Source organism: Tachyglossus aculeatus, chromosome 8 (assembly GCF_015852505.1).
Source record: "Tachyglossus aculeatus isolate mTacAcu1 chromosome 8, mTacAcu1.pri, whole genome shotgun sequence".
Lineage (NCBI taxonomy): Eukaryota > Metazoa > Chordata > Mammalia > Monotremata > Tachyglossidae > Tachyglossus > Tachyglossus aculeatus.
The window spans coordinates 2,318,201-2,344,378 of NC_052073.1; the positions used below are offsets into that span (position 1 = coordinate 2,318,201).

A 26,178-nucleotide genomic window follows, 5' to 3' on the forward strand; every position below is an offset into this window, starting at 1 on the left:
GTGGCTCCCGCTCGCCCTGTGGGCGCCCGCCGGTCCCGTCGCCATGTTGTCCCTCGACTTTCTGGACGATGTGCGGCGGATGAACAAGCGGCAGGTTGTCCGGACAAGCTTCCTGAGGCGGGAGGGAGGGAGGGAGGGAGGAGGAGGAGGAGGAGCCGCCGCCGGGGGGACCGGTTGCAGGCCCGTGACCTTGGGCCCGGGGCCGCAGGGCGGACCGAGGAGAGGCCTTCATCCGGGCCTCACCACTTGTCAGCCGTCTGACTTGGGCCAATCATCTTGCCTCCTTCCCTTCCCCACAGCACCTGCATATATGTATATATGTTTGTACATATTTATTACTCTATTTATTTTACTCGTACATATCTATTCTATTTATTTTATTTTGTTAGGATGTTTGGTTTTGTTCTCTGTCTCCCCCTTTTAGACTGTGAGCCCACTGTTGGGTAGGGACTGTCTCTCTATGTTGCCAACTTGGACTTCCCAAGCGCTTAGTACAGTGCTCTGCACACAATCAATCGTATTTATTGAGCGCTTACTGTGTGCAGAGCACTGGACTAAGCGCTTGGGAAGTCCAAGTTGGCAAGCGCTCAATAAATACGATTGATTGATTGAAATCATCATAATAATGATGGTATTTATTAAGCGCTTACTATGTGCAAAGCACTGTTCTGCTAGACTGTGAGCCCACTGTTGGGTAGGGACCGTCTCTAGATGTTGCCAACTTGGACTTCCCAAGCGCTTAGTCCAGTGCTCTGCACACAGTAAGCGCTCAATAAATACGACTGATTGATTGATTGAAGTATAAACCATGAAAACCAGTAAATACGATTGAATGAATGAATGACTCTGAGTTGGGTAGGGACCGTCTCTATATCAATCAATCAATCAATCAATCGTACTTATTGAGCGCTTACTGTGTGCAGAGCACTGTACTAAGCGCTTGGGAAGTCCAAGTTGGCAACATAGAGAGACGGTCCCTACCCAACAGTGGGCTCACAGTCTAAAAGGGGTTGCCAATTTGGACTTCCCAAGCGCTTAGTCCAGTGCTCTGCACACAGTAAGCGCTCAATAAATACGATTGATTGATTGATTCTGGCCAAGTCTTGACTGGCCAAGGCACTTCACTTCTCTTTGTACAGATTTATGACTCTGTTCCATTCATTTATTCATTCATTCAGTCGTCTTTATTGAGCGCTTACTGCTGTTGGGTAGGGACCATCTCTATATGATAATAATAGTGATGATGATGGCGTCTGTTAAGCGCTTACTGTGTGCAAAGCACTGTTCTGTTGTCAATCAATCAATCGTATTTATTGAGCGCTTACTGTGTGCAGAGCACTGGACTAAGCGCTTGGGAAGTACAAGTCGGCAACACATAGTGACGGTCCCTACCCAACAGCGGGCTCACAGCCTAGAAGGGGGAGGCAGAGAACAATCAATCGTATTTATTGAGCGCTTACTGTGTGCAGAGCATTGTACTAAGCACTTGGGAAGTACAAGATGGCAACATCTAGAGGCAGTCCCTACCCAACAGCAGGCGCACAGTCTAGAAGGGGGAGACAGAGAACAAAACCAAACATACTAACAAAATAAAATAAATAGAATAGGTATGTACAAGTAAGATAAATAAATAGGGTAATAAATATGTACAAACATATATACAGGTGCTGTGGGGAAGGGAAGGAGGTAAGATGGGGGGGATGCTATTAGACTGTGAGCCCACTGTTGGGTAGGGACCGTCTATATGTTGCCAACTTGTACTTCCCAAGCGCTTAGTACGGTGCTCTGCACACAGTAAGCGCTCAATAAATACAATTGATTGATTGATTGATTGATTCTGGCCAAGTCACTTCACTTCTCTTTGTACAGATTTATGACACTATTTCATTCATTCATTCATTGTCATCCTGTTGGGTAGGGACCGTCTCTAGATGTTGCCAACTTGGACTTCCCAAGCGCTTAGTCCAGTGCTCTGCACACAGTAAGCGCTCAGTAAATACGACTGAATGAATATGCTTGTACGTATTTATTACTCTATCTTGTACCTATTCCATTTATTTTATTTTGTTAATATGTTTTGTTTTGTTGTCCGTCTCCCCCCTTCTAGACTGTGAACCCACTGTTGGGTAGGGACTGTCTCTATATGTTTCCAGCTTGGACTTCCCAAGTGCTTAGTACAGTGCTCCGCACGCAGCGCTCAATAAATACGATCGAATGAATGGGGCCACTCAGCCATCGCTGCCGCTACTCCGGGGTGTCCTGGCGGAGGGCCGGGTCTCTCTGCCCCGTTGCCGACGTCCGGTGGCCTGGCCACTTTTCTGTAAAATGGGGATTAAGACTGTGAGCCCCCCGTGGGACAACCTGATCACCTTGTTACCTCGCCAGCGCTTAGAACAGTGCTTTGCACGTAGTAAGCGCTTAATAAATGCCATCATTATTATTATTATTCTCTGGGCCTCAGTTACCTCATCTGGAAAATGGGGATTAAGACTGTGAGCCCCACGTGGGACAACCTGATCACCTTGGAACCTCCCCAGTGCTTAGAACAGTGCTTTGCGTAGAGTAAGCGCTTAACAAATGCCATTATTTTGAGGAGCAGCGTGGCTCAGTGAAAAGAGCCCTGGCTTTGGAGTTAGAGGTCATGGGTTCAAATTCCTGCTCCGCCAACTGTCAGCTGTGTGACTTTGGGCAAGTCACTTCACTTCTCTAGGCCTCAGTTACCTCATCTGAAAAGTGGGGACTAAGACTGTCAACCTGATCACCTTGTATCCTCCCCAGCGCTTAGAACAGTGCTTTGCACAGAGTAAGCGCTTAACAAATGCCATTATTTTGAGAAGCAGCTTGGCTCAGTGGAAAGAGCCCGGGCTTTGGAGTCAGAGGTCATGGGTTCAAATCCTGGCTCCGCCATCTGTCAGCTGTGTGACTTTGGGCAAGTCACTTAACTTCTCTGGGCCTCAGTTACCTATCTGGAAAATGGGGATTAAAACTGTGAGCCCCCCGGGGGACAACCTGATCACCTTGTAACCTCCCCAGTGCTTAGAACGGTGCTTTGCACATAGTAAGCGCTTAACAAATACCATCATCATTATTATTACTATTATCTGGGCCCTTCGTCTAGGACAACTCAGACCAAACGCTTGTTTATTTGTTTTATGGTAGTTATTAAGTGCTTACTAGGTGTCAAACACTGTTCCCAAGTGCCGGGGTAAGTACAAGTAATAATAATAATCATAATTACGGTATTTGTTAAGTGCTTACTATGGTCCAGGCACTGTACTAAGCGCCGAGGTGGATATAAGTGAATCAGGTTGCAGCCCCTGTCCCACGTGGGGCTGACAGCCTTAATCCCCATTTTACAGATGAGGTCATTTTAGGCACAGAGAAGTTAAGTGACTTGCCCAGGGTTGCGCAGCAGCCAGGAGGATCTGGGTTCTAATCCCAGTTTTGCCTCTGGGATTTGCCCATTTTACAGATGAGGTAATTTTAGGCACAGAGAAGTTAAGTGATTTGCCCAGGGTTGCGCAGCAGCCAAGAGGATCTGGGTTCTAATCCCAGCTTTGCCTTTGGGCTTTGCCTCGGGTTACGGCAACTGTAAAATGGGGATTAAATTGTGGGAGCCCCATGTGGGACAGGGACTGTGTCCAACCAGTTTATCTTGTACCTTCCTCAGGGCTAAATACAGTGCCTGGCGTACGGTAAGCTCTCGACAATCATAATGTTGGTATTCGTTAAGCGCTTACTATGTGCAAAGCTGGGGAGGTTACAAGGTGATCAGGTTGTCCCACGGGGTGGGGGGCTCACAGTTTAAATCCCCATTTTACAGATGAGGGAACCGAGGCACAGAGAAGTGAAGTGACTTGCCCAAAGTCACACAGCTGACAGTTGGCAGAGCTGGGATTTGAATCAATCAATCAATCGTATTTATTGAGCGCTTACTGTGTGCAGAGCACTGGACTAAGCGCTTGGGAAGTACAAGATGGCAACATCTAGAGACGGTCCCTACCCAGCAGTGGGCTCACAGTCTTAAAGGGGGGACAGAGAACAAAACCAAACATACTGACAAAATAAAATCATCATCAATCGTATTTATTGAGCGCTTACTGTGTGCAGAGCACTGTACTAAGCGCTTGGGGAGTCTAAGTTGGCAACATATCGAGACAGTCCCTACCCAGCAGTGGGCTCAGTCTTAAAGGGGGAGACAGAGAACAGAACCAAACATACTAACAAAATAAAATAAATAGAATAGATATGTACAAGTAAAATAAATAGAGTAATATGTACAAACATATACATTTGAACCCATGACCATGAACAGATGCCACAATTATTATTATTATTAAGCAAGCGGGGAGCAGGAAGAGGCTCCCCTTTTCCTCTAGACTGTGAGCCCACTGTTGGGTAGGGACCGTCTCAATATGTGGCCAACTTGGACTTCCCAAGCGCTTAGTACAGTGCTCTGCACACGGTAAGCGCTCAATCAATCCGATTGAATGAATGACTGGTCAGCCTGGCCCCGCCTTATTTTCCAGAACTAAGATCCCACATGCCTTTTCTCACCGTTTGGGATTTATCTAAAGGATTTATCTAAAGCCTGGGTTGCCTGCAGGGTGTGTGGCGTCTTTCAAGTTCTTGTTAGTTCCTGGCCTCCCCCAACTGATGTGTAGAAGGTGAGAGTGACAAAATCCTTGGACTGGAGGGGGTCCAAAGCCTGGTTAAATCCCCGGTTTCCACCACCCAGGCTCTGCGTTATAATAATAATAATAATAATGATGATGGCATTTATTAAGCGCTTACTATGTGCAAAGCACTGTTCTAAGCGCTGGTCATCAGGTTGTCCCACGTGGGGCTCACAGTCTTCATCCTCATTTTCCAGATGAGGTCACTGAGGCCCAGAGAAGTGACTTGCCCAAAGTCACCCAGCTGACAGGTGGCGGAGCCGGGATTGGAACCCATGACCTCTGCCTCCAAAGCCCGGGCTCTTTCCACTGAACAGGAGCTTGATGTCCTGTTCCTCCTTTGGCTTTTTTTCCTTGGGGTCTTTAAGTACCTGATTTGAAATGATTAAAAATACCTTCCGAGAGGCTGTTGGATTTTGCTCGATTTATGCTCAGAGGGCATCTCTGTACATATTTACTATTCTATTTATTTTATTTTGTTGGATTTTGCTCAATTTATGCCCAGAGGGCATCTTTGTACATATTTACTATTCTATTTATTTTATTTTGTTAAGCTGTTTTGTTCTCTGTCTCCCCCTTCTAGACCATGAGCCCACTGTTGGGTAGGGACCATCTCTATATGTTGCCAACTTGGACTTCCCAAGCGTTTAGTACAGTGCTCTGCACACAGGAAGCGCTCAATAAATACGATTGAATGAGTGAAAGCACTGTTCTAAGCGCTGGTCATCAGGTTGTCCCACGTGGGGCTCACAGTCTTCATCCTCATTTTCCAGATGAGGTCACTGAGGCCCAGAGAAGTGACTTGCCCAAAGTCACATAGCTGACAGGTGGCGGAGCCGGGATTTGAACCCATGACCTCTGGATCCAAAGCCTGGGCTCTTTCCACTGAGCAGGAGCTTAATGTCCTGTTCCTCCTTTAGCTTTTTTCCTTGGGGTCTTTAAGTGCCTGATTTGAAATGATTAAAAATACCTTCCGAGAGGCTGTTGGATTTTTCTCAATTTATGCTCAGAGGGCATCTCTGTACATATTTACTATTCTATTTATTTTATTTTGTTGGATTTTGCTCGATTTATGCTCAGAGGGCATCTTTGTACATATTTACTATTCTATTTATTTTATTTTGTTAAGCTGTTTTGTTTTGTTGTCTGTCTCCCCCTTCTAGACCGTGAGCCTGCTGTTGGGTAGGGACCGTCTCTATATGTTGCCAACTTGTACTTCCCAAGCGCTTAGCACAGTGCTCTGCACACAGTAAGCACTCAATAAATATGAATGAATGAAAGCACCGTTCTAAGCGCTGGTCATCAAGTTGTCCCACGTGGGGCTTACAGTCTTCATCCTCCTCCTCCTCATCATCATCATCATCAATCGTATTTATTGAGCGCTTACCGTGTGCAGAGCACTGGACTAAGCGCTTGGGAAGTCCAAGTTGGCAACATATAGAGACGGTCCCTACCCAATAGTGGGCTCACGGTCTAAAAGTCTAAAAATCCTCATTTTCCAGATGAGGTCCCCGAGGCCCAGAGAAGGGACTTGCCCAAAGTCACCCAGCTGACAGGTGGCGGAGCCGGGATTGGAACCCATGACCTCGGCCTCCAAAGCCCGGGCTCTTTCCACTGAGCCACACGGCTGCGTTAGTCACCCTGCCACCGATCCTCCTGCTTGGACGCCCGGTCTTTAAACTTGGCCTCTAGACTGTAAGCTGGTTTGGGGCAAGGAGTGTAATAATGATAATGATAATAATAATGATGATAAATAATGATAATAATAATAATGATATTCGTTGAGTGCCTACTATATGTCAAGCATTGGGGGAGACCCAGCTAATTGGGCTGGGCACAGTCCCCGTCCCCCCAGGGACTGGCAGTCGGAGGTCCCTGGTCTTTCCCGGCCCGCGCCCACCCTCCGCGGTCCCTCTCGTTGTTTCAGCTGTACTACCAGGTGCTCAACTTCGGCATGATCGTGTCCTCGGCGCTGATGATATGGAAGGGGTTGATGGTGGTCACCGGGAGCGAGAGCCCCATCGTGGTGGTGCTCAGGTAACCGTCCTCCGTCCCGTCCGCCGCCCGCTCAAGCCAGGCCGCTCCCGAGGGGCTCCCGGAAAACCCGCCACTGGCAGCCGGCGCCTGGAAATTGATCCCCGTTCGCCCCCCGGGGCGTCCCTCCGCTTTCCCCTCTGCCGTGGTTACAGTTTGTGCGGTGGTGCCCTGAGATATAATAATAATAATGGCATTTATTAAGCGCTTACTATGTGCCAGTTGTTGGGTAGGGACCGTCTCTATATGTTGCCGACTTGTACTTCCCAAGCGCTTAGTACGGTGCTCTGCACACAGTAAGCGCTCGATAAATATCATTGAATGAATGCAAAGCACTGAGGAGGATACAAGTTGATCAGGTTGTCCCACAAGGGGCTCACAGTCTGAATCCCCGTTTTACAGATGAGGTAACTGAGGCACAGAGAAGTTGTGACTTGCCCAGAGTCACCCAGCTGACAAGCGGCGGAGCAGGGATGATGATGACGATGGTATTTGCTAAGCGCTTACTATGTGCAAAGCACTGTTGTAAGCGCTGGGGAGGTTACAAGGTGATCAGGTTGTCCCACGGGGCGCTCACGGTCTGAATCCTCATTTTACAGATGAGATAACTGAGGCACAGAGAAGTTAAGCGACTTGCCCAGAGTCACACAGCTGAAAAGCAGCGGAGCAGGGATGATGATGGTATTTGTTAAGCGCTTACTATGTGCAAAGCACTGTTCTAAGCGCTGGGGAAGTTACAAGGTGATCAGGTTGTCCCATGGGGGGCTCAGTCTTAATCCCCATTTTTCAGATGAGGTAACTGAGGCACAGAGAAGTGAAGTGACTTGCCCAGAGTCACACAGCTGACAAGCGGCGGAGCAGGGATGATGATGATGATGATGATGGTATTTGTTAAGCGCTTACTATGTGCAAAGCACTGTTCTAAGCGCTGGGGAGGTTACAAGGTGATCAGGTTGTCCCATGGGGGGCTCAGAGTCTGTCCCCATTTTTCAGATGAGGTAACTGAGGCACAGAGAAGTGAAGTGACTTGCCCAGAGTCACACAGATGACAAGCGGCGGAGCAGGGATGATGATGATGATGGTATTGAGCGCTTACTATGTGCAAAGCACTGTTCTAAGCGCTGGGGAGGTTACAAGGTGATCAGGTTGTCCCATGGGGGGCTCAGAGTCTTAATCCCCATTTTGCAGATGAGGTAACTGAGGCACAGAGAAGTGAAGTGACTTGCCCAGAGTCACCCAGCTGACAAGCGGCGGAGCCGGGATTTGAACCCATGACCTCTGACTCCAATGCCCGGGCTCTTTCCACTGAGCCACACTGGGATGTGCCATCTGTCCTCATTCACCTCCCTTCTCCAGAGCCGCTCCGCCCTCGGGGCCAGGCAAGGCGTGCCCGGGCCTCCTTATTCCCGGTTATCCTGGTGCATCGTATCTTACCACGTCCATGTCTATCTGTCGGGGGTCCCGGAAAAAGCCCCCAAATCGTAGAAATCATGGTAATTAATAATCAATCAATCAATCGTATTGAGCGCTTACTGTGTGCAGAGCACTGTACTAAGCGCTTGGGAAGGACAAGTTGGCAACATCTAGAGACGGTCCCTACGCAACAGTGGGCTCACAGTCTAAAAGGGGGAGACAGAGAACAAAACCAAACATACTAACAAAATAAAATAAATAGAATAGATATGTACAAGTAAAATAAATAAATAGAGTAACAAATATGTACAAACATATATACATATATATATACAGGTGCTGTGGGGAAGGGAAGGAGGTAAGATGGGGATGGAGAGGGGGACGAGGGGGAGAGGAAGGAAGGGGCTCAGTCTGGGAAGGCCTCCTGGAGTAGGTGATAATTAATGATAATAATAATAAGGATGGCATTTATTAAGCGCTTACTATGTGCAAAGCACTGTTCTAAGCACTGGGGAGTTTACAAGGTGATCAGGTTGTCCCATGGGAGGCTCACAGTCTTAATTCCCATTTTACAGATGAGGTCACTGAGGCACAGAGAAGCTAAGTGCCTTGCCCAAAGTCACCCAGCTGACAGTTGGCGGAGCCGGGATTTGAACCCACGACCTCTGACTCCAAATCCCGGGCTCTTTCCACCGAGCCACGCTGCTTCTCTTATTATTATGGTATTTGTTAAGCACTTACTACGTGTCGCACTGTTCTGAGCGCTAGGGTAGTTACAGGCAAGTCACGTGGGACGCCGTCCCTGTCCCACATGGGGTTCGCAGTCTTTATCCCCATTTTACCGGTGAAGCGGCTGAGGCACAGAGAAGTTAACGGACTTACCCAAGGTCACCCAGCAGACAGGTGGCGGAGCGGGATTAGAACTCGGGTCCTTCGGATTCCCCGGCATGGGCTCTATCCACTAGGCAGCACTGCTTCGACCTGTCACCTGTGGTGGGATCGGGAGGGGAAAAACTTACCCCGGGAGCCCAGAGGCTTGGCTTCTGGGCCCAGCTTTGCCCGCGGGACTGGGTATTTGGTGGGAAAGGTTTTTTGTTGGGTTTTTTTAATGGTATTTATTAATAATGATAATGATAATGGCATTTGTTAAGTGCTTACTACGTACAAAGCACTGTTCTAAGCGCTGGGGCGGTTACAAGGTGATCAGGTTGTCCCATGGGGGGCTCCCAGTCTTCATCCCCATTTTCCAGGTGAGGGAACTGAGGCCCAGAGAAGTGACTTGCCCAGAGTCACCCAGCTGACCTCTGCAAAATGGGGATGAAGACTGGGAGCCCCCCGTGGGACAACCTGATCACCTCGTATCTGCCCCAGCGCTTAGAACAGTGCTTTGTACATAGTAAGCGCTTAACCAATCAATCAATCAATCAATCAGTCGTATTTATTGAGCGCTTACTATGTGCAGAGTACTGTACTAAGCGCTTGGGAAGTACAAATTGGCAACACATAGAGACAGTCCCTACCCAGCAGTGGGCTCACAGTCTAAAAGGGGGAGACGGAGAACAGAACCAAACATACCAACAAAATAAAATAAATAGGATAGAAATGTACAAGTAAAATAAATAAATAGAGTAATAAATATGTACAACCATATATACATATATACAGGTGCTGTGGGGAAGGGAAGGAGGTAAGATGGGGGTAAGATAAATGCCATCATTATTATTATTATTAATAAATACCATTAAAAACAACAACAAAAACCCTTTTCCACCAACGACCCAGTCCCACGGTCACTGAGGCACAGAGAGTCCATCAATCAATCAGTCGTATTTATTGAGCGCTTACTGTGCGCAGAGCACTGGACTAAGCGCTTGGGAAGTCCAAGTTGGCCACATAGAGAGGCGGTCCCTACGAAACAGTGGGCTCACAGTCTAGAGAAGGTAAGGGACTTGCCCAGAGTCACAAAGCTGACGTGCGGCGGAGCCAAGATTAGAACCCGTGACCTCTGACTCCCAGTTAAGCGCTTACTATGTGCCTGGCGCTGTACTAGGCACTGGGGTAGATACAAGCGAGTGGGGTTGAGCGCAGTCCCCGTCTCACATAGGACTCACAGTCCTAATCCAAGATGAGGGAATTTAGGCCCAGGGAAGTGAAGCGGCTCGCCCAAGTTCAGAGAGCTGACAAGTTGCGGAGCCGGGATTAGAACCCAGGTCCTTCGGGCTCCCAGGCCTGTGCTGTAGCCACCAGGCATTTATTAAGCGCTTACTATGTGCAAAGCACCGTTCTAAGCGCTGGGGGAGGTTACAAGGTGATCGGGTTGTCCTACGGGGGGCTCGCAGTTTTAATCCCCATTTTGCAGATGGGGTAACTGAGGCCCAGAGAAGTGAAATAATAATAATAATAATAATAATGCATTTATTAAGCGCTTACTATGTGCAAAGCACTGGGGAAGTTACAAGGTGATCAGGTTGTCCCACTGGGGGCTCACAGTCGTAATCCCCATTTGACCGATGAGGTGACTGAGGCCCAGAGAAGTGAAATAATAATAATAATAATAATGGCATTTATTAAGCGCTTACTATGTGCAAAGCACTGCTCTAAGCACGGGGAGGTTACAAGGTGATCGGGTTGTCCCACGGGGGGCTCGCAGTTTTAATCCCCATTTTGCAGATGGGGTAACTGAGGCCCAGAGAAGTGAAATAATAATAATAATAATAATGGCATTTATTAAGCGCTTACTATGTGCAAAGCACTGTTCTAAGCGCTGGGGGAGGTTACAAGGTGATCGGGTTGTCCCACGGGGGGCTCACAGTTTTAATCCCCATTTTGCAGATGGGGTAACTGAGGCCCAGAGAAGTGAAATAATAATAATAATAATGGCATTTATTAAGCGCTTACTATGTGCAAAGCACTGTTCTAAGCACTGGGGGAGGTTACAAGGTGATCGGGTTGTCCCACAGGGGGCTCACAGTTTTAATCCCCATTTTGCAGATGGGGTAACTGAGGCCCAGAGAAGTGAAATAATAATAATAATAATGGCATTTATTAAGTGCTTACTATGTGCAAAGCACTGTTCTAAGCACTGGGGGAGGTTACAAGGTGATCGGGTTGTCCCACGGGGGGCTCACAGTTTTAATCCCCATTTTGCAGATGGGGTAACTGAGGCCCAGAGAAGTGAAATAATAATAATAATAATAATAATGGCATTTATTAAGCGCTTACTATGTGCAAAGCACTGTTCTAAGCACTGGGGGAGGTTACAAGGTGATCGGGTTGTCCCACGGGGGGCTCACAGTTTTAATCCCCATTTTGCAGATGGGGTAACTGAGGCCCAGAGAAGTGAAATAATAATAATAATAATAATGGCATTTATTAAGCGCTTACTATGTGCAAAGCACTGTTCTAGGCGCTGGGGGAGGTTACAAGGTGATCGGGTTGTCCCACGGGGGGCTCACAGTCTTAATCCCCATTTTGCAGATGAGGTAACTGAGGCCCAGAGAAGTGAAATAATAATAATAATAATAATAATAATAATAATGGCATTTATGAAGCGCTTACTATGTGCAAAGCACTGTTCTAAGCACTGGGGGAGGTTACAAGGTGATCGGGTTGCCCCACGGGGGGCTCACAGTTTTAATCCCCATTTTGCAGATGGGGTAACTGAGGCCCAGAGAAGTGAAATAATAATAATAATAATAATGGCATTTATTAAGCGCTTACTATGTGCAAAGCACTGTTCTAAGCACTGGGGGAGGTTACAAGGTGATCGGGTTGTCCCACGGGGGGCTCACAGTTTTAATCCCCATTTTGCAGATGGGGTAACTGAGGCCCAGAGAAGTGAAATAATAATAATAATAATGGCATTTATTAAGCGCTTACTATGTGCAAAGCACTGGGGAAGTTACAAGGTGATCAGGTTGTCCCACTGGGGGCTCACAGTCTTCATCCCCATTTGACAGATGAGGGAACTGAGGCCCAGAGAAGTGACTTGCCCGGAGTCACCCAGCTGACAAGCGGCGGAGCCGGGATTAGAACCCACGACCTGTGACTCTCAGGCCCGGGCTCTTTCCATGAGGTTCCCCAGGGCCCGTCTCTCCTCCCCGCTCCCCACGCGGTCTCCCGTCTCACTCGCTTGCCCAAGGTCACCCAGCTGACAAGTGGCGGAGCCGGGATTTGAACCCGTGACCTGTGGCTCGTGCCCGGGGCCGGGACGGTGAGCTCTTTCTGGGGTCCCATCGCCCCCCCCCCCCACCCCTTCCCTTCCTGTTCCTCTGAAAACCTGAGTCTCCAAACCCACCCAAGCCCATTCCCGGGAAGCCCAGAAAACCTGGAGCGGATCATCCAAGCGCTTAGCACAGTGCTCTGCACACAGGAAGCGCTCAGTAAATGCGATGGAATGAATGAATGAGAGAATCCCCAGCCCCTCCAGATCCCGAGAGTCAATCAATCAATCGAATCGAGCGCTTACTGTGCGCAGAGCACTGGACTAAGCGCTTGGGAAGTACAAGTCCTGTTCCCGAGGAGCTGGGAAAACCGGACGTGGATCCCTGGGAGAGACTGGAGAGTCTCAGGCGGATCCTGGAGTGTTTCGCGGCTTGAGTCACGATGACGAGGCGGTGTGTCAGCCCCAAATCCCATTTTTTCCCCAAGAGGTGTTCCAATTCATCTCCCGGCCGCTTACAATCAGTTCTTTCCTCAGGCTCCTCTTTCCGATCCTCCCGTCCAGCACGCCCCCACTTTTTTTTTCTTTTTTTAATGGCATTTATTAAGCGCTTACTATGTGCCAAGCACTGTTCTAAGCACCAGGGAGGTTACAAGGTGATCAGGTTGTCCCTCGGAGGGCTCACGGTCTTCATCCCCATTTTCCAGATGAGGAAACTGAGGCCCAGTGAAGTGAATATTTTATTTTGTTAGTATGTTTGGTTTTGTTCTCTGTCTCCCCCTTTTAGACTGTGAGCCCACTGCTGGGTAGGGACTGTCTCTAGATGTTACCAACTTGTACTTCCCAAGCGCTTAGTCCAGTGCTCTGCACACAGTAAGCGCTCAATAAATACGATTGATGATGATGATAAAGCCTCGGGCCTCCTCTTCCTCCTCCGCGCTTCCTGGGTGGGTGGCGGGAGGGAAGCAGCGTGGCTCAGTGGGAAAGAGCCCGGGCTTGGGAGTCAGAGGTCGTGGGTTCAAATCCCGGCTCCGCCATTTGTCAGCTGGGTGACTTTGGGCAAGTCGCTTCACTTCCTGGGCCTCAGTTACTTCATCTGTAAAATGGGGATTAAGACCGTGAGCTCCCCATGGGACAACCTGATCAACTTGTAACCTCCCCAGTGCTTAGAACAGTGCTTGACACATAGTAAGCGCTTAATAAATGCCATTACTATTCCCTCTTTTAGACTGTGAACCCACTGTTAGGTAGGGACTGTCTCTATATGTTGCCAGCTTGTACTTCCCAAGCGCTTAGTACAGTGCTCTGCACACAGTAAGCGCTCAATAAATACGATTGATGATGATGAAGTGGCTTGCCCAAAGTCCCACAGCTGACAACTGGCAGAGCCGGGATTTGAACCCCTGACCTCTGACTCCAAAGCCCGGGCTCTTTTAATAATAATAATGATAATAATTTCGGTATTTGTTAAGCGCTTACTACGTGCAAAGCACTATTCTAGGCGCTGGGGAGGGTACAAGGTGATCAGGTTGTCCCATGTGGTACTCACAATCTTAAACCCCATTTTCCAGATGAGGGAACTGAGGCCCGGAGAAGCGAAGTGGCTTGCCCAAAGTCGCAATTGGCAGAGCCGGAATTTGAACCCAGGACCTCTGACTCCCAAGCCCGGGCTCTTTTCCACTGAGCCACGCTGCTTCCCTCCCGCCACCCACCCAGGAAGCGCGGAGGAGGAAGAGGAGGCCCGAGGCGTTATCATCATCATCAATCGTATTTATTGAGCACTTACTGTGTGCAGAGCACTGGACTAAGCGCTTGGGAAGTACAAGTCGGCAACATATAGAGACAGTCCCTACCCAACAGTGGGCTCACAGTCTAAAAGGGGGAGACAGAGAACAAAACCAAACATACTAACAAAATAAAATAAATGGAATAGATATGTACAAGTCAAATAGAGTAATAAATCTGTATAAACATCTATACAGGTGCTGTGGGGAAGGGAAGGAGGTAAGATGGGGGGGATGGAGAGGGGGACGAGGGGGAGAGGAAGGAAGGGGCTCAGTCTGGGAAGGCCTCCTGGAGGAGGTGAGCTCTCAGTAGGGCCTTGAAGGGAGGAAGAGAGCGAGCTTGGCGGATGGGCAGAGGGAGGGCATTCCAGGCCCGGGGGATGATGTGGGCCCGAGTTATATCTCTGCCCGGTGCCCGAAGGCTTACGTTGCCAACTTGTCCTTCCCAAGCGCTTAGTCCAGTGCTCCGCACGCAGTCAGCGCTCAATAAATACGATTGATTGATTGGTTGATTGGATGAGCGGTCCTCCCTCCCTCCCTGTCTTCCCTCCCCCACCTCGCTGGGTTATCTTGGCCGCATCATTAGCACAATGGCACACTGTTCTCATCTGAATACCAGAATAGGTCTCGCATTTTGCACCGGGCGTTTTTGTAAAGTTCATCACTTCCTCTCCCGCCGCGATCTTCATTGGAAATTTGGAAAGGTTAAGGAGGCGGCGGCGGCGGTGGCGGCGTTCCGTCATCTTCAAGACGGGAGAGCGCGTCCTCGCATAGTAATGCTGGAAGCCACCTCGCTGCGGGGGGCCGGACCCCAAGTAAGGGCAATCAATCAATCAATCAATCGTATTTCTTGAGCGCTTGCTGTGTGCGGAGCACTGGACTAAGCGCTTGGGAAGTCCAAGTTGGCAACATCTAGAGACGGTCCCTACCCAACAGTGGGCTCACAGGCTAGAAGAGGGAGACAGAGAATAAAACCAAACACATTAACAAAATAAAATAGAATAGATATGTACAAGTAAAATAAATAGAGTAATAAATATGTACAAACATATATACATATATAACACATATATAAAAATAAATAAATAAATAGAGTAATAAATATGTACAAACATATAACATATATATACACATATATAAGTTAAGAATGTAGAGGGGAGAATTTGGGGGACTTGGATTCATTCATTCATTCAGTCGTATTTATTGAGCGCTCGTGGCTCAGTGGAAAGAGCCCGGGCTCTGGAGTCAGAGGTCACGGGTTCAAATCCCAGCTCCGCCACTTCCATTCATTCATTCAGTCATCTTTATTGAGCGCTTACTGTGTGCGGAGCACTGGACTAAGTGCTTGGGATGCCATTCATTCATTCAGTCATATTTATTGAGCGCTTACTGTGTGCAGAGCACTGCACTAAGCGCTTGGGATGTCATTCAGTCAGTCGTATTTATTGAGCGCTTATTGTGTGCGGAGCACTGGACTAAGCGCTTGGGATTTCATTCAGTCATTCAGTCGTATTTATTGAGTGCTTACTGTGTGCAGAGCACTGTCCTAAGCGCTTGGGAAGTACAAGTTGGAAACATAGATACGGTCCCTACCCAACAACGAGCTCACGGTTTGCAGGGGGGGGACAGACATTAATACAAATAGATAAAACAATCAATTACAGATAGCTACAGATAGATCCATATGTGCTGTGGGGAGTCATTCATTCAGTCGTATTTATTGAGCGCTTACTGTGTGCGGAGCACTGGACTAAGCGCTTGGGAAGCACAGGTTGGAAACATGCAGGAACAGAACGGGCCCGGGATGTCCAAGTCGGCAACATAGACAGTCCCTAGCCAACAGCAGGCTCGCAGTCTAGAAGGGGGAGACAGAGAACAAAACAAAACGTATTAACAAAATAAAATAAATAGAATATGTACAAGTTAAATAGACACCTGTCAGCTGGGTGACTTTGGGCAAGTCACTTCATCATCATCATCATCATCATCAATCGTATTTATTGAGCGCTTACTGTGTGCAGAGCACTGGACTAAGCGCTTGGGAAGTACAAATTGGCAGCTTATAGAGACAGTCCCTACCCAACAGTGGGTTCACAGTCTAAAAAGGGGGAGACAAAACCAAACATACTACAAAATAGAATAGATATGTACAAGTAAAATAAATAGAGTGATAAATATGTACAAACATATATACATCTGTACAGGTGCTGTGGGGAAGGGAAGGAGGTAAGATGGGGGGAATGGAGAGGGGGAGAGGAAGGAAGGGGCTTACTCTGGGAAGGCCTCCTGGAGGAGGTCTTCACTTCCTGGGCCTCAGTTCCCTCGTCTGTAAAATGGGGATTAAGACCGTGAGCCCCCCCGTGGGACAACCTGATCACCTTATAACCTCCCCAGTGCTTAGAACAGCGCTTTGCACATAGTAAGCGCTTAATAAATGCCACCATAAAACAAAAGACTCCCTTGCGACCCCCTTCCTCCCTGCGGGAAGGGTGTGGGAGGGGGGAACCCAGAATTAGTCCCCCGATTTCCCCTCCACCACCACCCCCCGCCCCGTTGCTTGGCTGGGTGGGTGGTCAGTGCAAGTCCGGCGTCTAGTACAGTGCTTTGCACACGGTAAGCGCTCAATAAATGTGATTGAATGAATGCTTGGAACCCGTTCCCAGAGGGGTTTGGGCAGACTCCTGGATGGGCTGGGATCCAGAGTGGACCCCTCCCCACCCACGGAGGAGGCGGGCGGCAGGAGCCATGGTGGTATGTACTGAGCGCCCCCCTGGCTGCCACGCTCAGTCCTCAGTGCTTGGGGAAGTCCCACGGAAGCACGGGACATCGCTCCGACTCGGTACCGGTGTTTCTTACGGTCCCCAGCCCAGGGCGGTGATGTTTAAAAGCCCCTTTTAGACTGTGAGCCCGCTGTTGGGTAGGGACCGTCTCTATAGGTTGCCAACTTGGACTTCCCAAGCGCTTAGCACAGTGCTTTGCACACAGTAAGCGCTCAATAAATACGATTGATTGATTGATCTTTGCCTGAAGTCATCGCAGGCGTGAGGCGGTGCTTAGTGCGGTGCTCTGCACACAATGAGCGCTCAATAAATACGATTGAATAAAAGGAGAGAGAACTTGGGGGGGGGCACGTGCTTCTGACATGTCCCCTTTCTCTTCCCTCCCGCCCCGTCCCGATCCTTCCACGTGATGGATGTCAGTGGCAGCATGGAGCCCGCCTTCCACAGAGGAGACCTCCTCTTCCTCACCAACCGGGTGGAAGACCCCATCCGCGTGGGCGAGATCGTCGTCTTCAGGATCGAGGGGCGGGAGATTCCCATCGTCCACCGCGTCCTAAAGATCCACGAAAAGTAGGTGCCGGGGGGCAGGCGGGGGCCCCTTCAGCCCAGCGGGCGTGGAGGGCGGCAGCTGGGGTCAATCAATCAATCAATCGATCGTATTTATTGAGCGCTTACTATGTGCAGAGCACTTGGGAAGTACAAGTTGGGTCGCCAGAGGATCTCCCCCACGTCCCTCCGGTGCCCAGCCCTGCAGCCGGGACTCAATCAATCAATCAATCGTATTTATTGAGCGCTTACTGTGTGCAGAGCACTGTACTAAGCGCTTGGGAGGTACAAGCTGGCAACATCTAGAGACGGTCCCTAACCAACAGTGGGCTCACGCTGAGGGAGGCCTGGGGGGACCGAGAAACCCAGGATCCACCCAATTTGTACTTCCCAAGCGCTTAGTACAGTGCTCTGCACATAGTAAGCGCTCAATAAATATGATTGATGGTGATGATGATCCACCTGTTCCCTCATTCATTCATTCAGTCATATTTATTGAGCGCTTACTGTGTGCAGAGCACTGTACTAAGCGCTTGGGAAGTCCAAGTTGGCAACATCTAGAGACGTTCCCTGCCCAACAGTGGGCTCACAGTCTAGAATCAATCAATCAGTCGTATTTATTGAGCGCTTTCTGTGTGCAGAGCACTGTACTAAGCGCTTGGGAAGTCCCAAGTTGGCAACATATAGAGACGTTCCCTACCCAACAGTGGGCTCACAGTCTAGAATCAATCAATCAATCGTATTTATTGAGCGCTTACTGTGTGCAGAGCACTGGACTAAGCGCTTGGGAAGTCGCAAGTTGGCAACATATTGAGACGGTCCCTACCCAACAGCAGGCTCACAGTCTAGAAGGGGGAGACAGAGAACAAAACATATTGATAAAATAAATATGTACAAATAAAATAGAGTAATAAATACGTATATACATATATACAGGTGCTGTGGGGAGGGGAAGGAGGTAAGGTGGGGGGGATGGAGAGGGGGAGACTGTGAGCGCGTTGTTGGGTAGGGACCGTCTCTATGTGCTGCCAACTTGTACTTCCCAAGCGCTTAGTACAGTGCTTTGCACAGTAAGCACGCAATAAATACGATTGAATGGAGAGGAAGGAGGGGGCTGAGTGTGGGAAGGCCTCCTGGAGGAGGTGAGCTCTCAGTAGGGCCTTGAAGGGAGGAAGAGAGCGAGCTTGGCGGATGGGCAGAGGGATTGGGGGCATTCCGGGCCCCGGGGGGAGGACGTGGGCCGGGGGTCGACGGCGGGACGGGTGAGAACGAGGCCTGGTGAGGAGATTAGTGGCCAACCGACCCTCCCCGCCCAGGCTGTGCCCACTTCTTGAGGCCCCGGGGGTTTGCTCCCCGAACTTAGAGAAGCAGCATGGCTCAACGGAAAGAGCCCGGGCTTTGGAGTCAGAGGTCATGAGTTCAAATCCCGTCTCCGCCACAAGTCTGCTCTGTGATCTTGGGCAAGTCACTTAACTTCTCTGAGCCTCAGTTACCTCATCTGTAAAAATGGGGATTAAGACTGTGAGCCCCACGTGGGACAACTAGATCGCACTGTATCCCCCCCAGCGCTTAGAACGGTGCTTTGCACATAGTAAGCGCTTAACAAATGCCATCATTATTATTATTATTATTAATTGTCAGCCGTGTGACCTTGGGCAAATCACTTAGCTTCCCCGTGCCTGTTACCTCAACTGTAAAATGGGGATTAAGACCGTGAGCCCCCCGTGGGACGATCTGATCACCTTGTAACCTCCCCAGCGCTTAGAACAGTGCTTTGCGCATAGTAAGCGCTTAACAAATGCCATAATTGTTATTATTATTGCTCCTTCCCCCCCACCGTGGGCTCCGCGGGTCAGGGCCGGCTGTCTCCATGGCGTGCGGGCATCACCTCCCTTTCGGCGTCCTCCGCCGCCCGCGCTAATGTGCTGCTGCCGGCTCCCCATTTAGAAGCTGCCATCACACCTCTGACTCCCTCAGACTCCGTGGCTTGCCCTCCCCCGTTCCTCCCGCTGGCCTGGCAACAACCTGACCGAGGAGCTTGCTATCGACTAGCTCTCTTCCTCCCTTCAGGGCCCTACTGAGAGCTCACCTCCTCCAGGAGGCCTTCCCACACTCAGCCCCCTTCTTCCTCTCCCCCTCCTCCCCCTCTCCACCCCCCCATCTTACCTCCTTCCCTTCCCCACAGCACTTGTATATATGTTTGTACATATTTATTACTCTATTTATTGATTTTACTTGTGCATATCTATTCTATTTATTTTATTTTGTTAATATGTTTGGTTTTGTTCTCTGTCTCCCCCTTCTAGACTGTGAGCCCACTGTTGGGTAGGGACTGTCTCTATATGTTGCCGACTTGGACTTCCCAAGTGCTTAGTACGGTGCTCTGCACACAGTAAGCGCTCAATAAATACAATTGCCTCCCTTCAAGGCCCTACTGGGAGCTCACCTCCTCCCGGAGGCCTTCCCAGACTGAGCCCCCTCCTTCCTCTCCCCCTCCTCCATCCCCCCATCTTACCTCCTTCCCTTCCCCACAGCACCTGTATAGATGTATATATGCTTGTACATATTTATTACTCTATTTATTTGACTTGTACATATGTATTCTATTTATTTTATTTTGTTAGTCTGGTTTTGTTCTCTGTCTCCCCCTTCTAGACTGTGAGCCTGCTGTTGGGTAGGGACCGTCTCTATATGTTGCCAACTTGGACTTCCCAAGCGCTTAGTACAGTGCTCTGCACACAGTAAGCGCTCAATAAATACGATTGCCTCCCTTCAAGGCCCTACTGGGAGCTCACCTCCTCCCGGAGGCCTTCCCAGACTGAGCCACCTCCTTCCTCTCCACCTCGTCCCCCTCTCCATCCCCCCATCTTACCTCCTTCCCTTCCCCACAGCACCTGTATATATGTATATATGTTTGTACATCTTTATTACTCTATTTATTGTACTTGTACATATCTATTCTATTTATTTTATTTTGTTAGTATGTTTGGTTTTGTTCTCTGTCTCCCCCTTCTAGTCTGTGAGCCCACTGTTGGATAGGGACTGTCTCTATGTGTTGCCAACTTGGACTTCCCAAGCGCTTAGTCCAGTGCTCTGCACACAGTAAGCGCTCAATAAATACGATTGATTGATTGATTGACTGACCCGACCATTTCCTAGCAACCGAGGGACAGCACCCGATCCATCACTCAGTGGCTCAGTGGAAAGAACCCGGGCTTGGGAGTCAGAGGTCATGGGTTCCAATCCCGGCTCCGCCACTTCTCAGCTGTGTGACTCTGGGCGAGTCGGCGTTTAACTTCTCTGGGCCTCAGTGACCTCATCCGGAAAATGGGGCTGAAGACTCAGCCCAATGTGGGACAACCTGATTACCTTGTATCTCCCCCAGCGCTTAGAACGGTGCTTGCACTTCCCCCTTCTAGACCGTGAGCCCATTGTTGGGTAGGGACCGTCTCTGCGTGTTGCCGACTTGTACTTCCCAAGCGCTTAGTACAGTGCTCTGCACACAGTAAGCACTCAATAAATACGATTGAATGAATGAATGAATGCTCTGCGCACAGTAAGTGCTCAATAAATATTGAATGAATGAGACGTACCAAAATTATTATCATTTATTGAGCTCTTACTGTGTGCAGAGCACTGTACTAAGCGCTCAGGTGAGTACACTACAATGTAACAGTTGGTGGATACGTTCCTTGCCTGCAACGAGCTTACAGTCTAGTCTAATGATAATAATAGTGATGATGGTATTTGTTAATTTGATGGTATTTGGTATTTTAGACTGCGAGCCCACTGTTGGGTACGGACTGTCTCTATATGTTGCCAACTTGTACTTCCCCAGTGCTTAATACAGTGCTCTGCACACAGTAAGCGCTCAATAAATACGATTGATTGCTTGTTAAGTGCTCAACTACGTGCCAGGCACTGTTCTAAACACTGGGGTAGATACAAAGTAATCAGGTGTCCCACGTGGGGTTCACAGTCATTCATTCATTCAATGTCGTATTTATTGAGCACTTACTGTGTGCAGAGCACTGTACTAAGCGCTGGGGAAGTCCAAGTTGGCAACATACAGAGACGGTCCCTACCCCACAACGGGCTCACGGTCTAGAAGTGGGGGGGAGACAGACAACAAAACAAAACATGTAGACAGTCTTAATCCCCATTTTGCAGATGAGGTAACTGAGGCCCAGAGAAGTGAAGTGACTTTCCCAGAGTCACACAGCTGATAAGTGGCGGAGCCGGGATTAGAACCCACAACCTCTGACTCCCAAGCCCGGGCTCTTTCCGCTGAGCCCCGCTGCTCCCCGAGGCTGGGGCCCCTCTCTCGCGGGTGGCCCCGGGGGTTTCGCCGCATTTATTTGTATCGATGTCTGTCTCCCCCACTCTAGACTGCGAGCTCGTTGTGGGCAGGGAATGTCACTGTTTATTGTTGTATTGTACTTTCCCAAGTGCTTAGTGCGGTGCTGTGCTCGCAGTAAGCGCTCAGTAAATACGATTGGATTCATTCCTTCATTCAGTCGTATTTATTGAGTGCTTACTGTGTGCAGAGCACTGGACTAAGCGCTTGGGAAGTCCAAGTTGGCAACGTCGGTCCCTACCCAACAGCGGGCTCACAGTCTAGAAGGGGGAGACAGACAACAAAACAAAACGTATTAATAAAATAAATAGAATATGAATCCGGGAGCGGGACTGCCGTACGGGGAGATCGGCTGACGGGACCCTGATGACTGGGGGGGAATCGGGGATGCCGTGATCCCTGGTTTCACTCATTCATTCGTTCAATCGTATTTATTGAGCGCTTACTGTGTGCAGAGCACTGTACTAAGCACTTGGGAAGCCCAATTTGGAGGTTTCCTCCCTCCGTTCCCTCCAGGCACAACGGACACATCAAGTTCTTGACCAAAGGAGACAACAACGCCGTGGATGACCGGGGGCTCTACAAGCAGGGGCAGCACTGGCTGGAGAAGAAGGACGTGGTTGGGAGGGCGCGAGGGTGAGCCCGGGGCCACGGAAGGGGCCGCCTCCGCCCGCTGGACCCACCGGGGCGGGGGGCGGAGAATACAGAGCGGAAGGGGGGGGCCTTTTCCACTCCGGGGTGGGCGGCCTTTTCCGGGAATCCCCCAAAAGCCCCCAGGCCTGGCGGGACCACGGTTCGAAAGGAGACAGACGGAGCTCAGAGGGCGGATCAGTCGGGGGTCCAGGGTTGGTACGGTCACGTCCACCCCAGAGCCTTGCCAGCCCACCGGCCGCCCCCTCCCTCCTTCCCGGGCACTGCCCGGCTTCCTTCGGCCATCCCACCACCACCACACGGCTTGGACGAGAGTCGTTTTCTCCCGTCCTCAGTGGTCCCTCCGTCGCCTGGGCAGCGGGCTCCAGCCTGAATGTGCCCGAACGGCGGTGGAGCCCTTCGCCGCAGCCTTTCCCGGTTCTCCGGGGCACCGTGAGACGGAGGGCCCGCAGCCTTCCCTCTGGCCATCGGGAATGGTGTCCCTGGGCCCCGCCGCACCGGGAATCCCGGGCCAGAAGTTGCCCTTTGGGCCGGTTAGTGGGATGGCGGCGGCAGCAGGCCCAGGGGTGACGAGAACCGGGGCGGGGGGGGACTCTCTCACAGGTTCGTCCCCTACATTGGGATCGTGACCATCCTCATGAACGACTACCCCAAGTTCAAGGTAAGTCCTCACCCTGGTCGATCAGTGGCATCTATAGGGCGCAGGGCACTGTCCTAGATGCTCGGTGAAGAGCAGAGTTGGTAGGCGGAATCCCTGCCCACAAGGAACTTGGACTGTTTAGGGGAAGACAGGTATAGATGTATATATGGTTGTACATATTTATTGCTCTATTTATTTATTTATTTATTTTGCTTGTACATTTCTATCCTATTTATTTTATCTTGTTGGTATGTTTGGTTCTGTTCTCTGTCTCCCCCTTTTAGACTGTGAGCCCACTGTTGGGTAGGGACTGTCTCTATGTGTTGCCAATTTGTACTTCCCAAGCGCTTAGTCCAGTGCTCTGCACATAGTAAGCGCTCAATAAATACGATTGATTGATTGATTGATTGATTAAAATAAATTGCAGATTAGGGAAATGGTCGAGTGTAAGGATATGGACATTCATGCATTCAGTCGTATTTATTGAGCGCTTACTGTGTGCAGAGCACTGTACTAAGCGCTTGGGAAGTACAAGGTGGCTCACTTGAGTGCCGTAGGGCTGGGGCGGGCATCAGAGCACTTCCGGAGTCCACAACCAGGTGCGTAGTCGACGGTGAGGGGAGGGCGGAGAGAGGAAATTCATTGTGAACCCCCCCGTGGGACAACCTGATCACCTTGTAACCTCCCCAGCTCTTAGAACAGTGCTTTGCACATTCATTTATTCATTGTCGTATTTATTAAGCGCTTACTGTGTGTAGCGCTGTACTGAGCACTTGGGAAGTCCAAGTTGGCAACCTATAGAGACGGTCCCTACCCAACAGCGGGCTCACAGTCTAGAAGGGGGAGACAGACAACAAAACATTCACAAAATAAAATTAATAGAATAGTAATAGTATTACTATAATACTATAATAATAGTAGAATATGTACAAGTAAAATAATAGTGAGCGCTTAATAATAATGATGGCATTTATTAAGCGCTTACTATGTGCAAAGCACTGTTCTAAGCGCTGGGGAGCTTACAAGGTGATCAGGTTGTCCCACGGGGGGCTCACAGTCTTCATCCCCATCTTCCAGATGAGGGAACTGAGGCCCCGGGAAGTGAAGTGACTTGCCCAGAGTCACCCGGCCGACAAGTGGCGGAGCCGGGATGTGAACCCATGACCTCTGACTCCAAAGCCCGGGCTCTTTCCACTGAGCCACGCTGCTTCTCTAATAAATGCCATCATCAGTGTTATTATTTATTGATCACTTACAGGGCACAAAACATTTCGTGCATTCAGTAGTATTTATTGAGCGCTTACTGTGTGCAGAGCACTGGACTAAGCGCTTGGGAAGTACAAGTTGGCAACATAGACGGTCCCTACCCAACAATCAATCAATCAATCGTATTTATTGAGCGCTTACTGTGTGCAGAGCACTGTACTAAGTGCATGGCTCAGTGGAAAGAGCCCGGGCTTTGGAGTCAGAGGTCATGGGTTCAAATTCCGGCTCCGCCAAGTATCAGCTGTGTGACTTTGGGCAGGTCACTTCTCTGGCCCTCAGTTACCTCGTCTGTATTCTATTTATTTTATTTTGTTAGTATGTTTGGTTTTGTTCTCTGTCTCCCCCTTGTAGACTGTGAGCCCAATGTTGGGTAGGGACTGTCTCTATATGTTGCCAATTTGTACTTCCCAAGCGCTTAGTACAGTGCTCTGCACATAGTAAGCGCTCAATAAATACGATTGATGATGATGGGGATGCCCCCCGTGGGACAACCTGATCACCTTGTAACCTCCCCAGCGCTTAGAACAGTGCTTTGCACTTAGTAAGCGCTTAATAAATGCCATTATTATTATTATTACAACAGTGGGCTCTAAGCGCTTGGGAAAATACAACGCACTGACAAACAGACACATCTCTGTCCACAATGAGCGGGAATGGAGGGGGTCGGCCTCGGGTTTGGTGGGGCCGAGGTCGCTGCCCCTTGACCGCACCGTGGACCCTGTGTCCGTCCGTCCGCCTGTGTCTTCACAGTACGCCGTCCTCTTTCTACTGGGCTTGTTCGTGTTGGTACACCGAGAGTAGACGGCCCCGCACCGCCGCCGGGAACGACAACCGGCTTCCGGAGCCCGAGAGTTTGGAATCGATCCCGGTCTGCAGGTGGCCGCGCGCGGAAAACCTGCGTCTCAGCGCTTTTAAACCAGGACCGGTTTGGGTTAGCTTGCGTTTCCACTGCAGGACGTGTGCGGATGTGTGCACGCGTGCGTGCATGCGTGTGTGAGGTCTGCGGGGGCGGGGGGGGGGGAGCGCGCGCGCACGCCGAGAAAGCGCATCCCGGGATTTCCTATGTCATCATGTCACATTTTAGCATTTTTGTACCTCAGTGAACTTTTGTATTAAAAGGTGAAGCCGAGGCCGGCCGGCGTCTGTGTCTTGCGGCAAAGCCCCGGTCCCCGGGCGCGTCGTGTACGTGCCCACGCTGGTGAGGGGATGAGGGATGGTGGGGCGTTGGGGGAAGCGGGCCGCCTTCAGAAACGGCTGAACAGATGAAACAGAAACAAAATACGATTGAATGGATGAATGAATCCAGGCTGAGGTCAGGGATGGAGGAGAGAAAGGAGGTAAGAAATTCGACAAAACAGTCCTGACCATTAGAGAGGGGACGGCGGAGAACAGACAGGATTTTGCCAGCGGATCGAGCGACGTGAGCTGAAGGGGAGCGGGGGGTTCTAGGATCATCATCATCATCATCAATCGTATTTATTGAGCGCTTACTATCTGCAGAGCACTGTACTAAGCGCTTGGGAAGTACAAATTGGCCACATCTAGAGACAGTCCCTACCCAACAGTGGGCTCACAGTCTAAAAGAGAGACAGAGAACAAAACCAAACATACTAACAAAAGAAAATAAATAGAATAGATATGTACAAGTCAAATAAATAGAGTAATAAATATGTACAAACATATATACAGGTGACTAAAGTGAACTAATTAATGTGAGAGTGCTTTGGGGGAAAAAAGCGTTATAGAAAATCAAGGTATTTCCCATCAAGATTGTAAGCTCATTATGGGCAGCGAACGTGTTACAGAATAATAATAATACTAGTGATGGCATTTGTTAAGCACTTACTATGTGCAAAGCACTGTAATAAG

The 26,178-nt window shown here is 49.6% G+C and overlaps 1 protein-coding gene across 1 annotated transcript; it reads left to right on the top strand.

The window, feature by feature from the left end:
* SEC11A (SEC11 homolog A, signal peptidase complex subunit) lies at positions 1 to 25,439 on the top strand. Its single transcript, XM_038750640.1, has 6 exons — positions 1 to 94; positions 6,604 to 6,713; positions 17,270 to 17,419; positions 22,269 to 22,388; positions 23,007 to 23,064; positions 25,060 to 25,439. Exons 1-6 carry the CDS (start codon positions 44 to 46, stop codon positions 25,108 to 25,110), a joined length of 540 nt encoding a protein of 179 aa, XP_038606568.1. The 5' UTR covers positions 1 to 43; the 3' UTR covers positions 25,111 to 25,439.
* Positions 25,440 to 26,178: the final 739 nt, after the last annotated feature.